Below are 15,450 nucleotides of genomic sequence, written 5' to 3' on the forward strand. Positions count from 1 at the left end.
AGATTAAAGCTAGGCGCCCCAAATACCCGATTTTTTAGCGCTTGATGATATTCAACACAAAGAAGTTTAGGTAGCTTGGGTTTTAAAGACCATTTTTAACATATTTGAAAGGACCTTTTCATGAGATTTAAAAAGAGATTTTAAGATCGAGTGTTTGTCGTTTTACCAAAAGTTATAGCCGGTGGTAAAGTTGAAGCTCAAATATTTTAAAATGTACAACAATTCAAGTACCATGTTTCGATTGCTCTAGCCAGCCTAGACAATCATTGCATGCAACAATCACTCTTTCAATGATTGCACTTATTGCAATCAATGAGAATCGAACTATTGGCTCTGATATCAGTTGTAGGACCGAGTACTCGTCGTTTTACCAAAAATTATAGCCGGTAGTAACAGTGCAATTCAAATATTTTAAGTTGTACAAAAAGTTAAGCATCATGTTTTAATTGCTCTCATCAGTTGGACAATTATTGCATCCAACTGAGACAATTGAGAGACCAAGGAGGACAACAAGATATTTTAGTATGGAGACGAAGAAGGTTGCATCCGAAGACAAAGAAACATATTTCTATTCGGGTTTTGATTTATTTTCTCTTGAAATTTGGATGATGTTTGAGAAAATGTTTTATAATTATTATTTATCAGTTCAAATGTTGAATCTCTAAAATAAAGTTAGGATGATATTAATTTCAGTATTTAGTTTGAAGTTATTTTTTTCATTCTATTATTTACTTATTCACATATTAAAACTAGATATTGTACGCTTGCGTTAAGAAATCACGCAATAGTCGGAGCAAGTTCTGATATGATATCTAACATTGTGGTCATAATATTCATATTTCTAATAAGATGCCAAATATATTGTTAACATATATGACATCATGTAAACTTACTTTTTACAAAAAAAGACAAAAAGTGTAAATAAACCAACTTATTGTGCTAAGATGATCAAAGCCCAAATTAAACAGACCAACTTTATGGATTATTTTTGTAAGTTTATAAACTGTATTAATAAACAAATGAGAGATTCAATATATATATATATATATATATATATATATATATATATATATATATATAGCCATGATACTTCACATTTTTAAACATATTCAATTTTCATTTGTGTTGCCTATTCTGTAAAGTAAGGAAAATACCATATATTATACTAATTATATTGTCTATCGAACTAAAAAATGTTCATATAAAATAACTTTTTTATAGAAATATAATATTTATTCGCACACAAGTTATAAAATAAAATCATATATATGATGAACATAGATATACATGTATACAATAGAAACTACTCAATTAATAGTTGAGGTTACATCACACACCCCCTTGGCTTGTCAACTTTGGATACAAAGAAATTAATGTGTTCTTATCGATTCCGTAATTAAGACTTCCTCTGTCTTCAATTTTTTTTTTTTTTTATTTATGACCAACAATAAAAACTATTTCTTTATGAATACTCTATTGCATTAAAATATAGTGTATTTTTTTTTCCAAATATGCATATCCTTTATTTATATATATATTTAAAATATGGGATTGGTTCCATAAATTGCAATGGGAAAGCAAAGTTCCAACTTTCCTAGGCCTTCATTAAATATCTGATGTCAAAATATTTGCCAATTCAACAAACTCATGAGGTAATCATTAGTTGTATGCCTGCAATCTTTTCGTTCCCAGCTTTCTTAAGTTTTTTTTTTAATACACGTCGGGTTTATATAGTATTCGTTAACGATGGTTTGTGGATATTAAAATTATTTTTTGGGTTTATTAGTAAACGTTTCTTTTATTTATTATCATTCAACAAAAAAAATTTAATCTCGTGAAATATTTCTCTAAAGAATAAATTCTGTGTCTATATTTATGTTAAAAAATAACATACTTGAAAGTTGTCAACTGAGATTTTAGCTAGGAATTGGATGGATGAAAAACACGCAATACTTGTTGATGTTATTAACCAATGCGACTCTACGTATTTATTTCTCAATACCTTAATATTTAGATAACTTTGTCGTGTAAGTGAGAGAAATACTGAGATAGTTCATTAATATAAGGTTGCTTCAAGCTATTAACACAACTATATGATATGTTTGGATGTGTGACACATTAAAAGAGGTTGTATAAAGATATCCGATCTTAACACGCAAGATCAGTCTATATTCTGGAGGCAACACTAATAAAAATGATGGATAAGAATGACTTTTTTAGTGATATAATTGCACCAGGGATCAGACAAATTCTTTCTAAGACTCATGGGCTAACCATCCAACCCAATAACGACCAAATAGGTGTAACACCTCGTGTTCATCCATAATTTAGTACGAGCTACGTGTTGCCGTAATATAAGGATCAAAAGTTGTGCCCTACACCACAAACTATTGCTTTTCGCGTAACTCATATCCGAGTGAGATCTTGAGCTAGTCTCTCTCAAAAATCATATTTTTATAAATTTTTTTAAGAGGATTGTGATGTTCGAAGCACTTGAGTGAGTAACTTACTAGGAAGTTCTCGTAGTAAGTTGTGTCAAGCTACTAACGTCGCTAATGATTTGATTACAAGATTTTGTCACCGTCGTCGAGAAAATAAAGTAGAAGTATAGTACGAACATTTTTCATTCTAACGAACCACATGCGATAGATTATACTAGATCCATATAATACATGCAAATATCGAATATTATTTAATTACCCGAAAATATATTACCCGTCATGTGAAAAAGATGATCCTCTAGTACAAACAACCTGACAAAATTTACAAGCCCCGATACCAGCGCTAGTTGATATGTGTTTTTTCTAGCGATGGGATAGATGTGATATATTTTTTTGAGTAAGTCTCTTGTGAGATGGTCTCACGAATCTTTATTTGTGAGACGGATCAACATTATCAATATTCACAATAAAAGTAATAATCTTAGCATGAAAATTAATATTTTTTTTATAGATGACCCAAATAAGAGATCCGTCTCACAAAATACGAATAAATTTTTATCGTATTTTTTTGGTTGTGTGGTTTGAATTGTGTCTCTTTTTTATTTGACTTGGACACAATATATTTATAGTAGTGTTTTTAAGTTCTAATGGACTTATGACTCTAAAAGCCCAATATGCCAATATTTGCCTTGTACGCGTACGCCTAACAATATCCTGCTTGCATAAAAAGCCATCACATACACCAAAATCATAATCCAAGTAGGTCATTAATCAAATTGAACAACTTGACATACAAACAATTAGGGAAATCAATTTTCTCATTCTTTGATCAATTGTTTCTATTATTTGTTTACCACTTTTCGTACACGCTCACGACATTCTTCCGTCAAACTTACAAATATCTAAGAGACGAAAAGTATTTTTAGTTTTTACTTTTTAAAAGTGAATTTTTCATATCAATAGATTGAATCTCTTTAATATTTTGTTATGTCTGCACATTAATCATCATCATTTGTAAATTTTATTCCTTTTTATGCCAATTTCACTCTCCATCACTGCGAACAAAAAAAAAAATTGTTACATTGAACAATTATCTTCTTGCATGATCTCTATTTGGTGTTAGGTAGATTAAAGAAATGCATTTGAAGGAGACACAAAAGAGTAACATATGAGTTTTATATTTTCTAATAGTGTGACATGGAATGCTTAAATTTCCATTTTCCATAAATACAAGAAAATCATGGTATTAAATCTTATGTTTCATAATATTTATTATATGCCGTGACATGTGTTATGTGTATAACATGATATATGAATAATCGTATTACATGCATGATACATGCAGTGCGTATGCGGCCAAAATTTGAAATTCTTTGATTTTATAGTCAAACAGCATATTTCAAATTAATAAATTTCAAGATTCCACTTTCATCCAAACAAAGGACTAAACAAATACCAATCTCAAAAACAAATTCTCCTTCTACGGATTAGAATCAGTCCATCTCAACACAATAAGGCCACGTTCGACGGCGGGCGGCGGGGGTGGTCGGTCGGCCGTCGGTGGACGGTCGGTGGAGGAAAGTGGTGATGAGTTTGAATTTAGGAGAATGGTAAAATTGAAAAAATAGGATGGGTTAAGAGTAGGATAAATAATCCTAGGGGGTGAGGAATGATTATTTTATCTTAATTAATATAACCTAATCATTCATAGGAGATATTGAATTGGTTAAATAAAAATCATACCAAACATAGGATAAAGTGGGTTAAAATTCATAAATTCATATTATCCCCAACTAAACGCAGTCTAAATGTATAATGCAAACTCAAACATAATCTTAACTAAGAAATCAGGCCCATACCGAACAATCCAGCCCAAGAAAATTCAATTTATTTAGGCCCAGCCTATGAGTACATAAGCCGCGGCTGCATACACGATAGTTACTTTCTCCGCCTCAGGGAATCGGGAAAAAATGGGCGGTGGATTCTTCGTCGGCGTGCTTGGAGTTCTGATCATCTCACACGCGGCCTACTCCACTATCCAGTGTAAGATTGCTGATTCAAATCTACGCAATCCATGGATTTCACTCAAATTCTGGTTGTGATCTGTTTTGCAGATAGATCTGTGCTCAAAATCACCGAGGAGCAGTTTTCTGGCCCCCCAATCGATGTAATTTCTGTTTCATCACATCTAATTATGATTTAGATGTGATTTTAGGCTAAAGGGGTCTAGGGTTTTGATAATTTGCAGGTAGTGATTGAGTTGATTGCAGGGATGGTCTTGTGTTTGTGGGCTGCTTTAACTGTGCCTGGGAAGTTCTTATCAATACACCTGCATTCAGATGAAAATAGGTAATTTATTTCCCTTGTTTTTTTTTTTTTTGCAGTGCTACTTGGACAGTTGGTTTCATTGCTAGAATCGGTAGGAATGATGTACCAAGGTCACAGATTTCTTTGATTTTTTCATATTCTAGGTACGGGAGTGGGAGGATTTATTCGTTTTAAGACAACAATTATATAAAACCAGAAAATCAGTTTTTATTGAGTTGAGCATAATGATTTTTGGTCCTTTAAGATTAAAGATACTGACCTAGTTGCCGGAATGTAAATCTATTTTTACAGTTGTTCATTAGTTATTTTATCTCAATCCGTCCCATTGAATGGACTCCTAATTGTTGTTCGTGGAGTAAATACGTGCATTTTCTTTGTTGATTAAATATTTGCGTGGTCGTAAATGCCAATTGGTCGTTGTGCATTGGAGTTGATGTGTTCTGTGAACCGTCTAAAAGAACATATTTTTATGTTTCTTGTTGATGTGTTTTTTCTTTTGCCTCATTTTAGAGTCAAAGACCACTTCAGCTTTTATGAACATCAACATTTTGTTCTTCTTGATCGATATTTTCATGGATGTGTATATTTTGATCTTGATGAGACTGCTTTAGATGCTTGCCTACTAAGATTTGGTATATTTAGTTATGGAGAATAGATTGCTTTAGATGCTTGCCTTGTAAGGTTTGGACATTTGGTATATTGAGTTATGGAGATATAGCATGATAAATCAAAGACAAGACATGTTTCAACTGGAAAATTATTTTGAACTTTTGCAATGTCTTGTGTATAGTTGCATGGAAATCCATCAAACTAAAGTTAGCGAATGGCCAATCTGAATTCTGAGCTTAGCACATGCATTTCATGGGCACTGTCGTGCATCATCTACATTCATCTGGTGTACTAATATTATAGAGTGCCTCCATTTATGTGTTAGATAGAAAAGCAAAACGGAAAAAAAGCCGTAATTTGTGCAAATCTATTGCAACAAAAAGGGGAGATTTCTAGGAAGGTTAACTTGGTTTTAGTTGTAAAAGCTTTGTAGAAGCAAAACCTTCTTGTTCTAAATATTGTCATATTGAATAGGCTTCTAATTCCCACGGTCGATATTCCGTTTATTGGATGCAGGATGGTAACCCTTCCAGCCAATCTCGATTTCATTATTTTTAATCATCGGGGAAAAGCATATCCTTTGGGCATGGACTTCAAGCTTAACTGAGATATCAGTGCCATTTCAATACTTTTTTTTTTTTTTCAGACAAATGTCATTTATATATCGTCAAATTGTTAAATTGGCAAACTAGAGTGAGTGATAGAACTGTAATTTTGTACTTTTTCATTGTGAATTCTTTTTTGTTACCTTCGTGGTAAGAATATTTAAATACTATATGATAGTATTTAATTATTTTCCCGAAATATGAGGGTGTAATAACACTTGAAAAACATTTCACTCTATCTTTTTGTTCTATTATTTGACACAACAACTTTTGCGAGACGGTCTCACGAGTCAATTTTGTTAGACTGATCTTCTATTTGGACCGTCCATTTAAATTTGATCAGTCATAAAAACATGTGATACTTTTTTATGGATTTTTATTCGTGAGATTGTTTCATAAGAGTTTTACTGTGTTTGATAAGAATGACTTTTTTGTGGGAGCAAAAGTTGTCTTGCGAAATAAATATTAAAAACTTTGAGATTTGGTTTTTTTATAATAAATTTTTATGTTATGATTGTTTAGAAATTCAAAAGAAGATAAAGATAAAGTAAATATTTTATTAGGATATGATGTACAAATTTATTAAAATATGTTTTAATTAATTTTGTATTAAATAAAAATAATATTTTTGCAATTTGAGAAGAGTATAAAAAAATATTCAATAACACAAAAGTTAGGATTTCTGAGTCTATCGATATTAATAAGATAGATAATCTTAGTTCACCTTCCAAATTAATACTTTTGTACTAACTAGAAAAATTATTATATTTAAAACATTAATATTTTTATATATGATCAAATCATACAAGTTACCACTCTGAAGTGTACAATTTTGACGTATTACACATTTATCTCGAATTTTACAAAAACATGCATGATACTTTGACTAAATCAAATTAAATGTCTAACTATTAACGAAATTATCTGTATAATTTGATTACTTTTTTCATCATCTCGGTAATTGCAAACAAAGGGACATCTACCTTTTTGGGGATACGCTTACTCAAACTATATATGCTCATTGCATTGGCTCACAAAAATCTACTTTGGGATATATTTTCATGCTATATATCCCATTGATTTGTAGACTGAAGAAGGGCAAAACTTTAGCTACCATTGCCACATACATTATGACATCGAACGTGGATGAAAAGTTCCATTATTCCATTAAAGGATTCGAAATCTAAGCTATTGAGAATACATCGACAGTTGAGTAAGCGTTTTATTGCATGCTAAAAACAACAAAATGGGAAAATCGAAACAACGAAATATTTCCAAATCCATTTATGACCAGTAGACACGATTTATTACAGAATACATTAGCAACAATTATTGGAAACAAACAAATAGAAACATGTGATTGGCAGCAAATCAAGAGACAAGCATTTTTTTGTAGGCCTCACGTAGAGCAACATTAGTGAGGCTGTAACCTCCATCAATCACCAAGTTCTGCCCGCTCACATACTTCGACGAGCCATTTACCAGGAACAGCACAGCCTCGGCCACATCATTGGCATCCACTACTTCCCCTTTCAATGTCGCAATCTCCGAAAAAAGCTCCTCCACCTCGCTCTTTCCCATGTCCAGCTCATTAATCAGCATCGGCGACGCAATCCCGAAAGGCGACACACAATTAACTCTGATGCCATACTGCCCCAACTCTATGCACAGATTATTCGCCAGTCCCACCACCGCGCATTTTGATGCTACGTAAGGATGCGGGACATCTCCATAAGTCACCGAGGCAACACTGGAGGTAAACACGATGCTCCCTTTTTTTGCAGGGATCATTACTCTAGCGGCATGTTTAGCGCACAAGAATGCGCCAAACACATTGGTTTCGAAAACCCTTTTGAGATCTTCGTAATCTGTGCCAATAATTCCTTGACGATTTCTGGCACCTGCGATTCCGGCATTTGCGAACATTATGTCGAGGTTGCCGTGTTTCGAAATGGCAGTGTCCACTGTGGTTTGGACATCGCTTTCATCGGTAACGTCACAATGCACGTAGGAAATGTCTTCGGGAGGTCCGATGTCCTGGCACACTTTTTGGCCTAGTTCATCTTGTACATCGGCGATAATGACCTTCGCGCCATTCTGGACGAAAAGCCTCACTGTGGCTTCTCCAATGCCGCTTGCTCCACCGGTTACGATAGCTACTTTTCCTTCTAGCCTGCAAATTAAACCAAAATGTTTTCACTCCTTGTACGTAGAATTTGAATTGGTTATCTAAAACTGAAATCCAGGGATCAGTTTACCTTTTCGCCATTGACATACAGCAAGCAACTAAGCTTTTCTTCGAGTTTGAAATGTGTTTGGGGGCAGTGCTTTTTAATCATGAACTGGTGGTCCTCTCACGTTGCATGCCAAAAACAAGTGGAGCACTTCAGATAAAGATTTTGCCCACACAATATCGGAAAAATTACTCTCGTGTGACATGAACAGAGCTAGATCAATGATCACGGCTTCAACTTTGTATCGGACGAGCTGGGGATCCAAGAGCTAGTTCTAAACTGATCGGGCAAGTGGTTCACATGGTAGCAGACAAAAGGGAAATGGATTGGCATCTCTTTGGTTGTGTCCTTTTCTTGACAATGATTCTTCCCACTTGGGGTTGTTGTTGGGGGTAACGTTTCATATATTTTATTAAATTTGAGTTACTAAGTAATTAATTATGATTCCCACGAGATTAATCTCTAAATATTAATTTATTTTATGCATTACTAAAAAATTAAAATTTAATTTATCATCGAGAAAATCTAACATTATATATAACTCAATATAATTGATGTAGTTTTCTTTGAGTTTGATTATAATTAAATTTCGAATGCATGATACGATACACGCATAAACTTGGGTTATCACAAGATGTACAGTCTATCAACTTCACCAGATTTTGCTATTATAGGAGAAAACTTATAAAGATGTGCAAACGATGGATATATTCTATGATTGGATATATAGCACTTAACAACATCTTAATTAAAATCATCGTTGTTATGAATCACATTGTGCAAAATTAAAGTTGCAATATTGGGTCGTATGTTGTCAAATTTCGTTTTTATTATATTATCTTTCTTGTTTTTTTTTTTTTGATACGATGAAATGTAAAATGGAGATTTTACTAATTTATATAAAATCTAATTATTGGAAATTTCATTAAATTGTCCCACTTAATTTGTTAATTTTATTTTCAATTAAAGGCATATTTATAAAGTAAACGGTGATTTTACTAATTTATTGAAAATTTATTGCTTATAAATTAAATAAAAAAAATTATTTTATTTTTTAATCTTTTTTTTTTTTTTGAATTAATGACACGATTAGTTGGAAACGATTGAATAACATGTGATGAATTTTGTGCAATTATATATTGATGCAATTAGGTAGTTTGATTATTGAATTACATGTGATGTGATTGCGTGGTGAATGATCAGGGGCCCCGACTATGTGCTCAGGTGAATATTCAAGTTTATATTATTATATTAAATTGTGATTTATTACTTGGCAAAAAAGGCTATAATAATCTGTAATTATACATGAATGTTGTATTTTTTATTTTCACGTACGACATTGAATGAATAAAACATAGATGCATAAATTCGATAAACAAACAAATGAGCACTTGATGAGATTTTAACTTAAAATTAATTTTTTTAATATGATTCAAAATTTTAAATATCAAACAATCTTCTTATATTTTCTATTTAATATTTTTCAGTATTACAATGACCAAGAATAATAAAATAATATTGATTCTTGATACGAACAATTTAATTGATATAATTACAATGAAGGACTAAGAAATTTATAAATTATTTTGAAAAGATGAAGATCTCAAAGCACGATGCTATATGATGACATCAATGAGGAATGAGCTCTAGAAATAGCATGATATTTTGAAACATGAAGCTGAAAGTAATACCAACTTAGAAAAATTTTATGGTCAGCAAATTCGTTCTATACCTGTACGTTACAGTTTTGTTAGAGAGCTATTTTGTATCCATATGAGGGGATGGTCTCAAGTCCGATGTCATAGATTGAAGATGGCAAGTCTCCATGGGAAACTGGCTAGCCTTGATATGATTTTACAGAACGAGTTATCATCGGATATGATACGATACTTCAATCTTTATTCGAGTCATTCAAACAGTTCGTGGTGAACTTCAATATATATAAGATGAAGTGCACACTTTCAAGACTTGACAATAAATTGACTAATTTTGAGGTTATCCTGAAAGAAGATAAGTCTGTTATTATTGTTAACGTTTTTTTCTTTTAAGGCCGGCCAAGAAGATTTGTGGGTCTAAAACGAGGATGACAGTGGGAAGCAAACATGCCAATGGATTGATTTATCTCCAGATCTCGCTTTTGAATGATATTATTTCTATTTGAGTCGGTCTTTTGTGAGACAGTCTCACGGATCTTTATATGTGAGACGGGTCAACCCTACCGATATTCACAATAAAAAGTAATACTCTTAGTATAAAAAGTAATATTTTTAATTTAGTTAATTATATAAAAAAAGTAATTGTGTTTTACCAATGTCTGATATTCATTGTAGTAGTATTAAAAAATTCATATTAAAATTTTGTTATAATTAAATAATATTTATTGTATTAACTAATCAACTAAAATATATTGTGTAAACAAAATAATAATAAACTTAAACTTCATTAATAAACAAACAACAAAAGAATCATATAATAGTATATATATATATATATATATATATATATGGATTTAGATACTTATTAGCTTATGATATTAATGAAAAAATAGTTTTATACAAGGTTTGTTTTAAAATTATTATTTTATTAATTTTTCCAATATTAATGTATTGATGTTTTATTTAAAAGGAAAAATTGCTGTTTTAAAAGAATAATGTATTGATGTTTTATTTTTCCAATATTAATGTATTTATTATTTAATAAGTGTTGGATGACCAATTCCGTCAGCCTAACAAAAAATGGCTATTAATTTGTAAACTTGGAACTAAATCAATCTGTTAAATGTTTATTAAACAGTAAAAAAAATGGTACGGTACTCGTACCAGCCGACTCCAAAGCAGCTAGCCCTCACAGTGTGTGGTTTGCTCACCGGCGCGGCCTTCATCTCTGTCGGAATCCACCTATCGTTTGCCAACATCGGGCCTCAGCAAGCCCGAGCGCAGGCCCGCAAAGAGTTCGTCAAAGCCCGACTCAGAAAACTTCTTGAAGACTGAATCCTGGACACGTAACCGACTTACATTTTAACATTTAAATAAACTACAGATATCGGCTTTCTTACGCGTAGATCAACAATTCATATGCTGTAAACCTTTACGGTGAAAAATGTCCGGACTCATTTTGATTTAAGGATGTTATAGGGTATGTTTGTTCGATTTCTTGTGTGTTGAATGTGGCAAGTCGAAATCTTTTGTGGTGTTCCAGCGGTATGAATTTGTTAGGATTTATTTTGACTTGGTTTTAGTGTTTAAGTTCACGAGCTTAGCTAAAAGTTTCGAGTTCTTAAATACCTTTCACGGCTTTTCATCGTCTGATTTTTTAATTTTGGCTTGTTGTGGGCAAAACTTCTACTTGTCGGAAAGTCATTTATGAATTTCAATATTTTTTGTGTGTGTTTGAAGCAACGGTTGCCACTCGCCACCTTTGTTCGTCACCTGCTTTCGATCGAGAATTTCCCTCTTCAAAATGTTTTTTTTATGTCTAGAATGAGCATTGTTCTAATAGAGCAAGTTCATCCAAGAGAGTGGCTGTATAAGTTGGACAGACTTGGTCTCAGCTTCAGCCTCACTAGAGGTGATTTCACTCACATTGCCAATTATTGTGATCCTTGTGCCAGATATGCGGTATTATGATGTGTTGATACGGTTTCCATATTCCTCATTCAGACATTGGATTCTAAAACTTGGTCTGCTCCCGCTCCCTTAAACTTTAGCTACGTGCCCATTGATCGATGGTAATGATATTTTGCCTGTAACTTGAGTTGTTTTGCGTTTAGAAGTGAACCTCTACATAGCCTTATTGGCTGGTATCAATTTTGCTACTTTTTGGTGAAATATTTAGAATTACCTATTACCTAGTATGTGAACTTGTATGATGGAGTGAAAAATTGGTTATATTTGTTTTGTGCACCAAGTCTTTTGTCACTAGAACGTGGACAAGAAAACACTTTCCTGTTTGGTTACTAATATGTAATGCATTTGCTGCATTTTGATTTTGATTATGTATTCAAAAGCAGTGATTTTATCTTATTGGTTTTCTGGTGTAGATATCATTCATCAGTTATATTAGTTTGGCTATCTTGTCATATCTATCGCATGGACTTCTTCTCTGTCACTTGACGTAAGGTTATAGGAAGAATATTGAGCGCTCGGGCATTAGATTTTCGTTTGTTGTGTCTGGTTATTCTGTTTGGTTGGATTACTAAATCCATTTGTTGCACAGAAATGAATCTTCATTCTACAAGCCAACCTGCAGCAAAGGACAGAGTTCAATGCTTTCTTGTTCGAGACAACCACCGACGTCGCCACCTCCACGACTGCCTACAGAAAATAATCATATTTCATCTCCGGCTTGTCAAGGTACAGTTTTGATTTATTGAAGAAAATATAAGAGCAATATAATAGAAATCAAGTCCTGCTTGAACTGTCAGTAAATGCAGCACCGGAAGTAAAAGAAAGCTCCATTTGGGATTCTCTGTGCCTGCCCATTATTGTATATCGTTCTTTGGTATTCAGGTTGCTCTGCAGATAATACACCAACATCAAGTGTCCAACTCTCCCCCACTGTTAACCTCAGTCGAGAATACACACTTGCGATTAAAACATTTTCTTATAATGAGATTCGAAGAATATTTGACCGCAATAGCTCTTTTGATCGATATGTTGGCATAGAACATGTGGAATATTTCGAGGAACCTCCTTTGTTGGAACAAATTCTTCGACCAAGCCACGAGCATGTTATAGAGACACTTTCACTGATTCAGCCCAACCCCCTTACTGAACTCATTACCACCTACTTTGAACACAGTGAAAATACATCTCGTTTATGCCTCCTTCTCTATCGGAGTGTACACCAAGCTCGCCTCCTCTATACCCCTATTCATGACTTCCTTGACGACCTCCCTCTCGAGTTTAATTCTAATTCCTACTCCCTCTCTCATTCCCAATTTAACTTGGGATTTAATATCTTTCTCGAATTTTACCACCTCGAAAACCCCTTCTCTCCTGATTTCTTCAACTTCAACAATATCCATCAAGGCTTCTCCGAGCTCAAAGATCAGCTCAATCAACGCCTCAAGAAGTCACAGTCGAGGGTCCATCTTATCCGTAACTGCTCTACTGGATCCGCCTTGTGTATGATTGCAGTAGGTGTTGGAGTGGCCGTATCGGCTATAGCAATAGCTAGCCATGCCCTTATTGCTCTTGTTGCAGGCCCAATATGCCCTGCAATTCTTACATCTTATGTGACTAAGAAGGAAATGGTCCACCTAGCTCAACTGGATGCTGCAGCAAAGGGAGCTTATTTCCTTCTCAATGATCTAGACACTATAGATCGTCTTGTGGATCGTTTATATACTGCTCTTGAGAATGACAAGCTAATGGTCCACATGGCGCTGGAGAGAGGTGTGGACCGGTATCGGGTCCAGGAGGTGTCAAAACAGTTTTGGAGAAACCGTGCAAATATTCTGCGGCAGCTAGTAGATCTCGAGGAGCATTTGTTCCTTTGTTTTGCCGCTATTAATCGGGCCAGGTCCCTTCTCTTCCATGAGATCCATCCGCAGCAAAATCATCATCCTGGCTGATTTGTCACCGAGTAAGCTGATTCCTTTTTGAGCATTAAGACTTTCATAGGATCATATCCATACAATAACTCATGCTTCTGCAGGTGTTACAAGAAACCTGACATAGTGGTTCTAGGGAAAGGAATCAAACTGAATAATCCTCTTATTTTCATATTCGATGTTGAGCTGGAACCTTTTTAACCTATTTGTAGATCGGTATGAATCTAGAAAAATTTACCATTTTGAGCTGAAAATTCAACTCAAAAGAAAGTTATATTTTGAGCTCGATGCATTTGGTTGTCAGGCTCTAGTAAGTATGGCTCGAATTATTGTACCATCAATCAGGTTCATGTAACTGTAAATATGTATGTACAAATATTAATTATTATAGCTCGCAAGTAGCTCGTTTTTTACCGAATCAAATATTTTAGGCTTAGAGTCCAACTCCAGATATATTCAAATGAGGTTTGAGTTCAATAATATTGAATTCGAGTACAATATTCTTCACACAGGCTCCAACAGTTCGTTGAGTCTGCTTGATTCATTTTCACCCTATACCAACACATGGATTTGCCCACACTCGCCCATACATTTACAATGGCTTGCTCTAATGCCTTTGCTTGTTCAGGTTGGACGCTTTTCACCTGATGGAATCGTCAAGGAGGAAACAAAATCCATTGATATTGGCATCCACAACCTGCTGCAAGAAAGCTGTATGGCCTGAAGCCTTATATGGCTCTTGCTGTTTTGAATATGTTTTAATGGTTGTAATATGAATAAAGGAGTGGCATTTTGAGCATTTTCTCACCAATATTGGATCATAGATTTCTTACCTTGACCTTTTCTCTCTGTTGATATATAGAAGTCAAGGTTCATGTCAGGTTTTGGAGATCCCTTTTTCCCCCAGAAAATGGACTGAATAATCATCTGATTGTCTTTGTTAATTTTAATCTATTACGATGTATTACTGATTTTTCAATGGAACAAGATCTTTTACTTGTTATGCTCAATCGAGAAGCTCTCTTTGAGCTCTGAGGCGATCGTCAGGTAACTGTTGAAGGATAAATAAGTAGATGTTTGTTTGAATAAATTAGTACATAAGAATGGGTCTTAGTTGTGGGTATTTTGTTTCAACTTCTTTAGAGATAGATAATTTTTACATGTTGCGTGTTGACTTTACAAGACAGTACGTAAGGTTAGAAGCTATAATATCTAATGACTTGCCATTTAGGTTCAGCATCTTATTTTAGTGATTTTGAAAGTGTATGTTGTTTTATATAAAGTGCGAATAATATAATTCAAATATATTAAATCAATTAACAGTTAGTTATTAGATTAATAATATATATATCAATTTGCATAAAAATGTGATGAGTTTAAATGTCTAATGATATTGAAATAGTTGGAGAAACATTCTTAACGTAGCATAGAGTAATATCTTGTATAACTTAGTAATTTGTGTGAATTGGACACGTAATATTGACTCTGATATAGATTAGAGTGGATGTAATGGGAGTAGCGAGTACTCATCGTTTTTTTAAAAAAATTATAGATCAAAGTTATTATTCAATTCAAATCATTAAAAATAATGCACAACCTGAATATCATCTATAATTAGCACTCTTAGCATGGAATCTTTCTGTTCCTGTGATGATGTATATAATCAACGGTTATGATTT

At 33.5% G+C, this 15,450-nt stretch overlaps 3 protein-coding genes across 13 annotated transcripts; 2 read left to right on the forward strand and 1 right to left on the reverse strand.

Moving 5' to 3' along the window:
* Positions 1-4,325: 4,325 nt before the first annotated feature.
* LOC142544706 (membrane magnesium transporter) lies at positions 4,326-6,182 on the forward strand. The gene is made up of 4 exons (XM_075651742.1): positions 4,326-4,484; positions 4,556-4,608; positions 4,690-4,790; positions 5,895-6,182. Exons 1-4 carry the CDS (start codon positions 4,412-4,414, stop codon positions 5,983-5,985), a joined length of 318 nt encoding a protein of 105 aa, XP_075507857.1. The 5' UTR covers positions 4,326-4,411; the 3' UTR covers positions 5,986-6,182.
* A 1,031-nt stretch (positions 6,183-7,213) lies between these two features.
* LOC142544707 (secoisolariciresinol dehydrogenase-like) lies at positions 7,214-8,528 on the reverse strand. Its single transcript, XM_075651743.1, has 2 exons — positions 8,242-8,528; positions 7,214-8,156 (listed from the first exon to the last, which is right to left on the reverse strand). The coding sequence occupies exons 1-2, from the start codon at positions 8,256-8,258 to the stop codon at positions 7,355-7,357; spliced, it is 819 nt and encodes a 272-aa protein (XP_075507858.1). The 5' UTR covers positions 8,259-8,528; the 3' UTR covers positions 7,214-7,354.
* A 2,459-nt stretch (positions 8,529-10,987) lies between these two features.
* Positions 10,988-14,769, forward strand: LOC142546250 (UPF0496 protein At3g19330-like). Of its 11 annotated transcripts, none has more exons than XR_012820441.1 (6): positions 10,988-11,352; positions 11,613-12,330; positions 12,433-12,569; positions 12,726-13,803; positions 13,876-13,987; positions 14,400-14,769. XR_012820441.1 is itself a non-coding variant. In XM_075653871.1 (6 exons), the coding sequence occupies exons 4-5, from the start codon at positions 12,482-12,484 to the stop codon at positions 13,790-13,792; spliced, it is 1,155 nt and encodes a 384-aa protein (XP_075509986.1). In that variant the 5' UTR covers positions 10,989-11,352; positions 11,613-11,784; positions 11,877-11,944; positions 12,433-12,481; the 3' UTR covers positions 13,793-13,803; positions 14,400-14,769. The 11 variants fall into 11 exon arrangements, 10 of the variants coding, with proteins under 10 accessions (XP_075509986.1, XP_075509982.1, XP_075509985.1 ...); XM_075653871.1 differs by lacking the exon at positions 13,876-13,987 and having other exon boundaries at positions 10,989-11,352; positions 11,613-11,784; positions 11,877-11,944; XM_075653868.1 differs by lacking the exon at positions 13,876-13,987 and having other exon boundaries at positions 10,990-11,352; positions 11,613-11,784; positions 11,877-12,330.
* The last annotated feature ends 681 nt before the right edge of the window (positions 14,770-15,450 follow it).

The sequence above is a fragment of the Primulina tabacum genome, chromosome 5 (genome assembly GCF_025594145.1).
Source record: "Primulina tabacum isolate GXHZ01 chromosome 5, ASM2559414v2, whole genome shotgun sequence".
NCBI classification, from domain to species: Eukaryota; Viridiplantae; Streptophyta; class Magnoliopsida; order Lamiales; family Gesneriaceae; genus Primulina; species Primulina tabacum.

What these genes read in the sequence shown, in the direction of transcription:
- LOC142544706 (XM_075651742.1), top strand. Translation starts at nt 4,412, where the DNA reads ATGGGCGGTGGATTCTTCGTCGGCGTGCTTGGAGTTCTGATCATCTCA. An exon ending in GGCCTACTCCACTATCCAGT is followed by an intron (nt 4,485 to 4,555) that starts GTAAGATTGCTG and finishes TCTGTTTTGCAG; the next exon opens with ATAGATCTGTGCTCAAAATC. An exon ending in TTTCTGGCCCCCCAATCGAT is followed by an intron (nt 4,609 to 4,689) that starts GTAATTTCTGTT and finishes GATAATTTGCAG; the next exon opens with GTAGTGATTGAGTTGATTGC.
- LOC142546250 (XM_075653867.1), top strand. Translation starts at nt 12,482, where the DNA reads ATGCTTTCTTGTTCGAGACAACCACCGACGTCGCCACCTCCACGACTG. An exon ending in TTCATCTCCGGCTTGTCAAG is followed by an intron (nt 12,570 to 12,725) that starts GTACAGTTTTGA and finishes TTTGGTATTCAG; the next exon opens with GTTGCTCTGCAGATAATACA.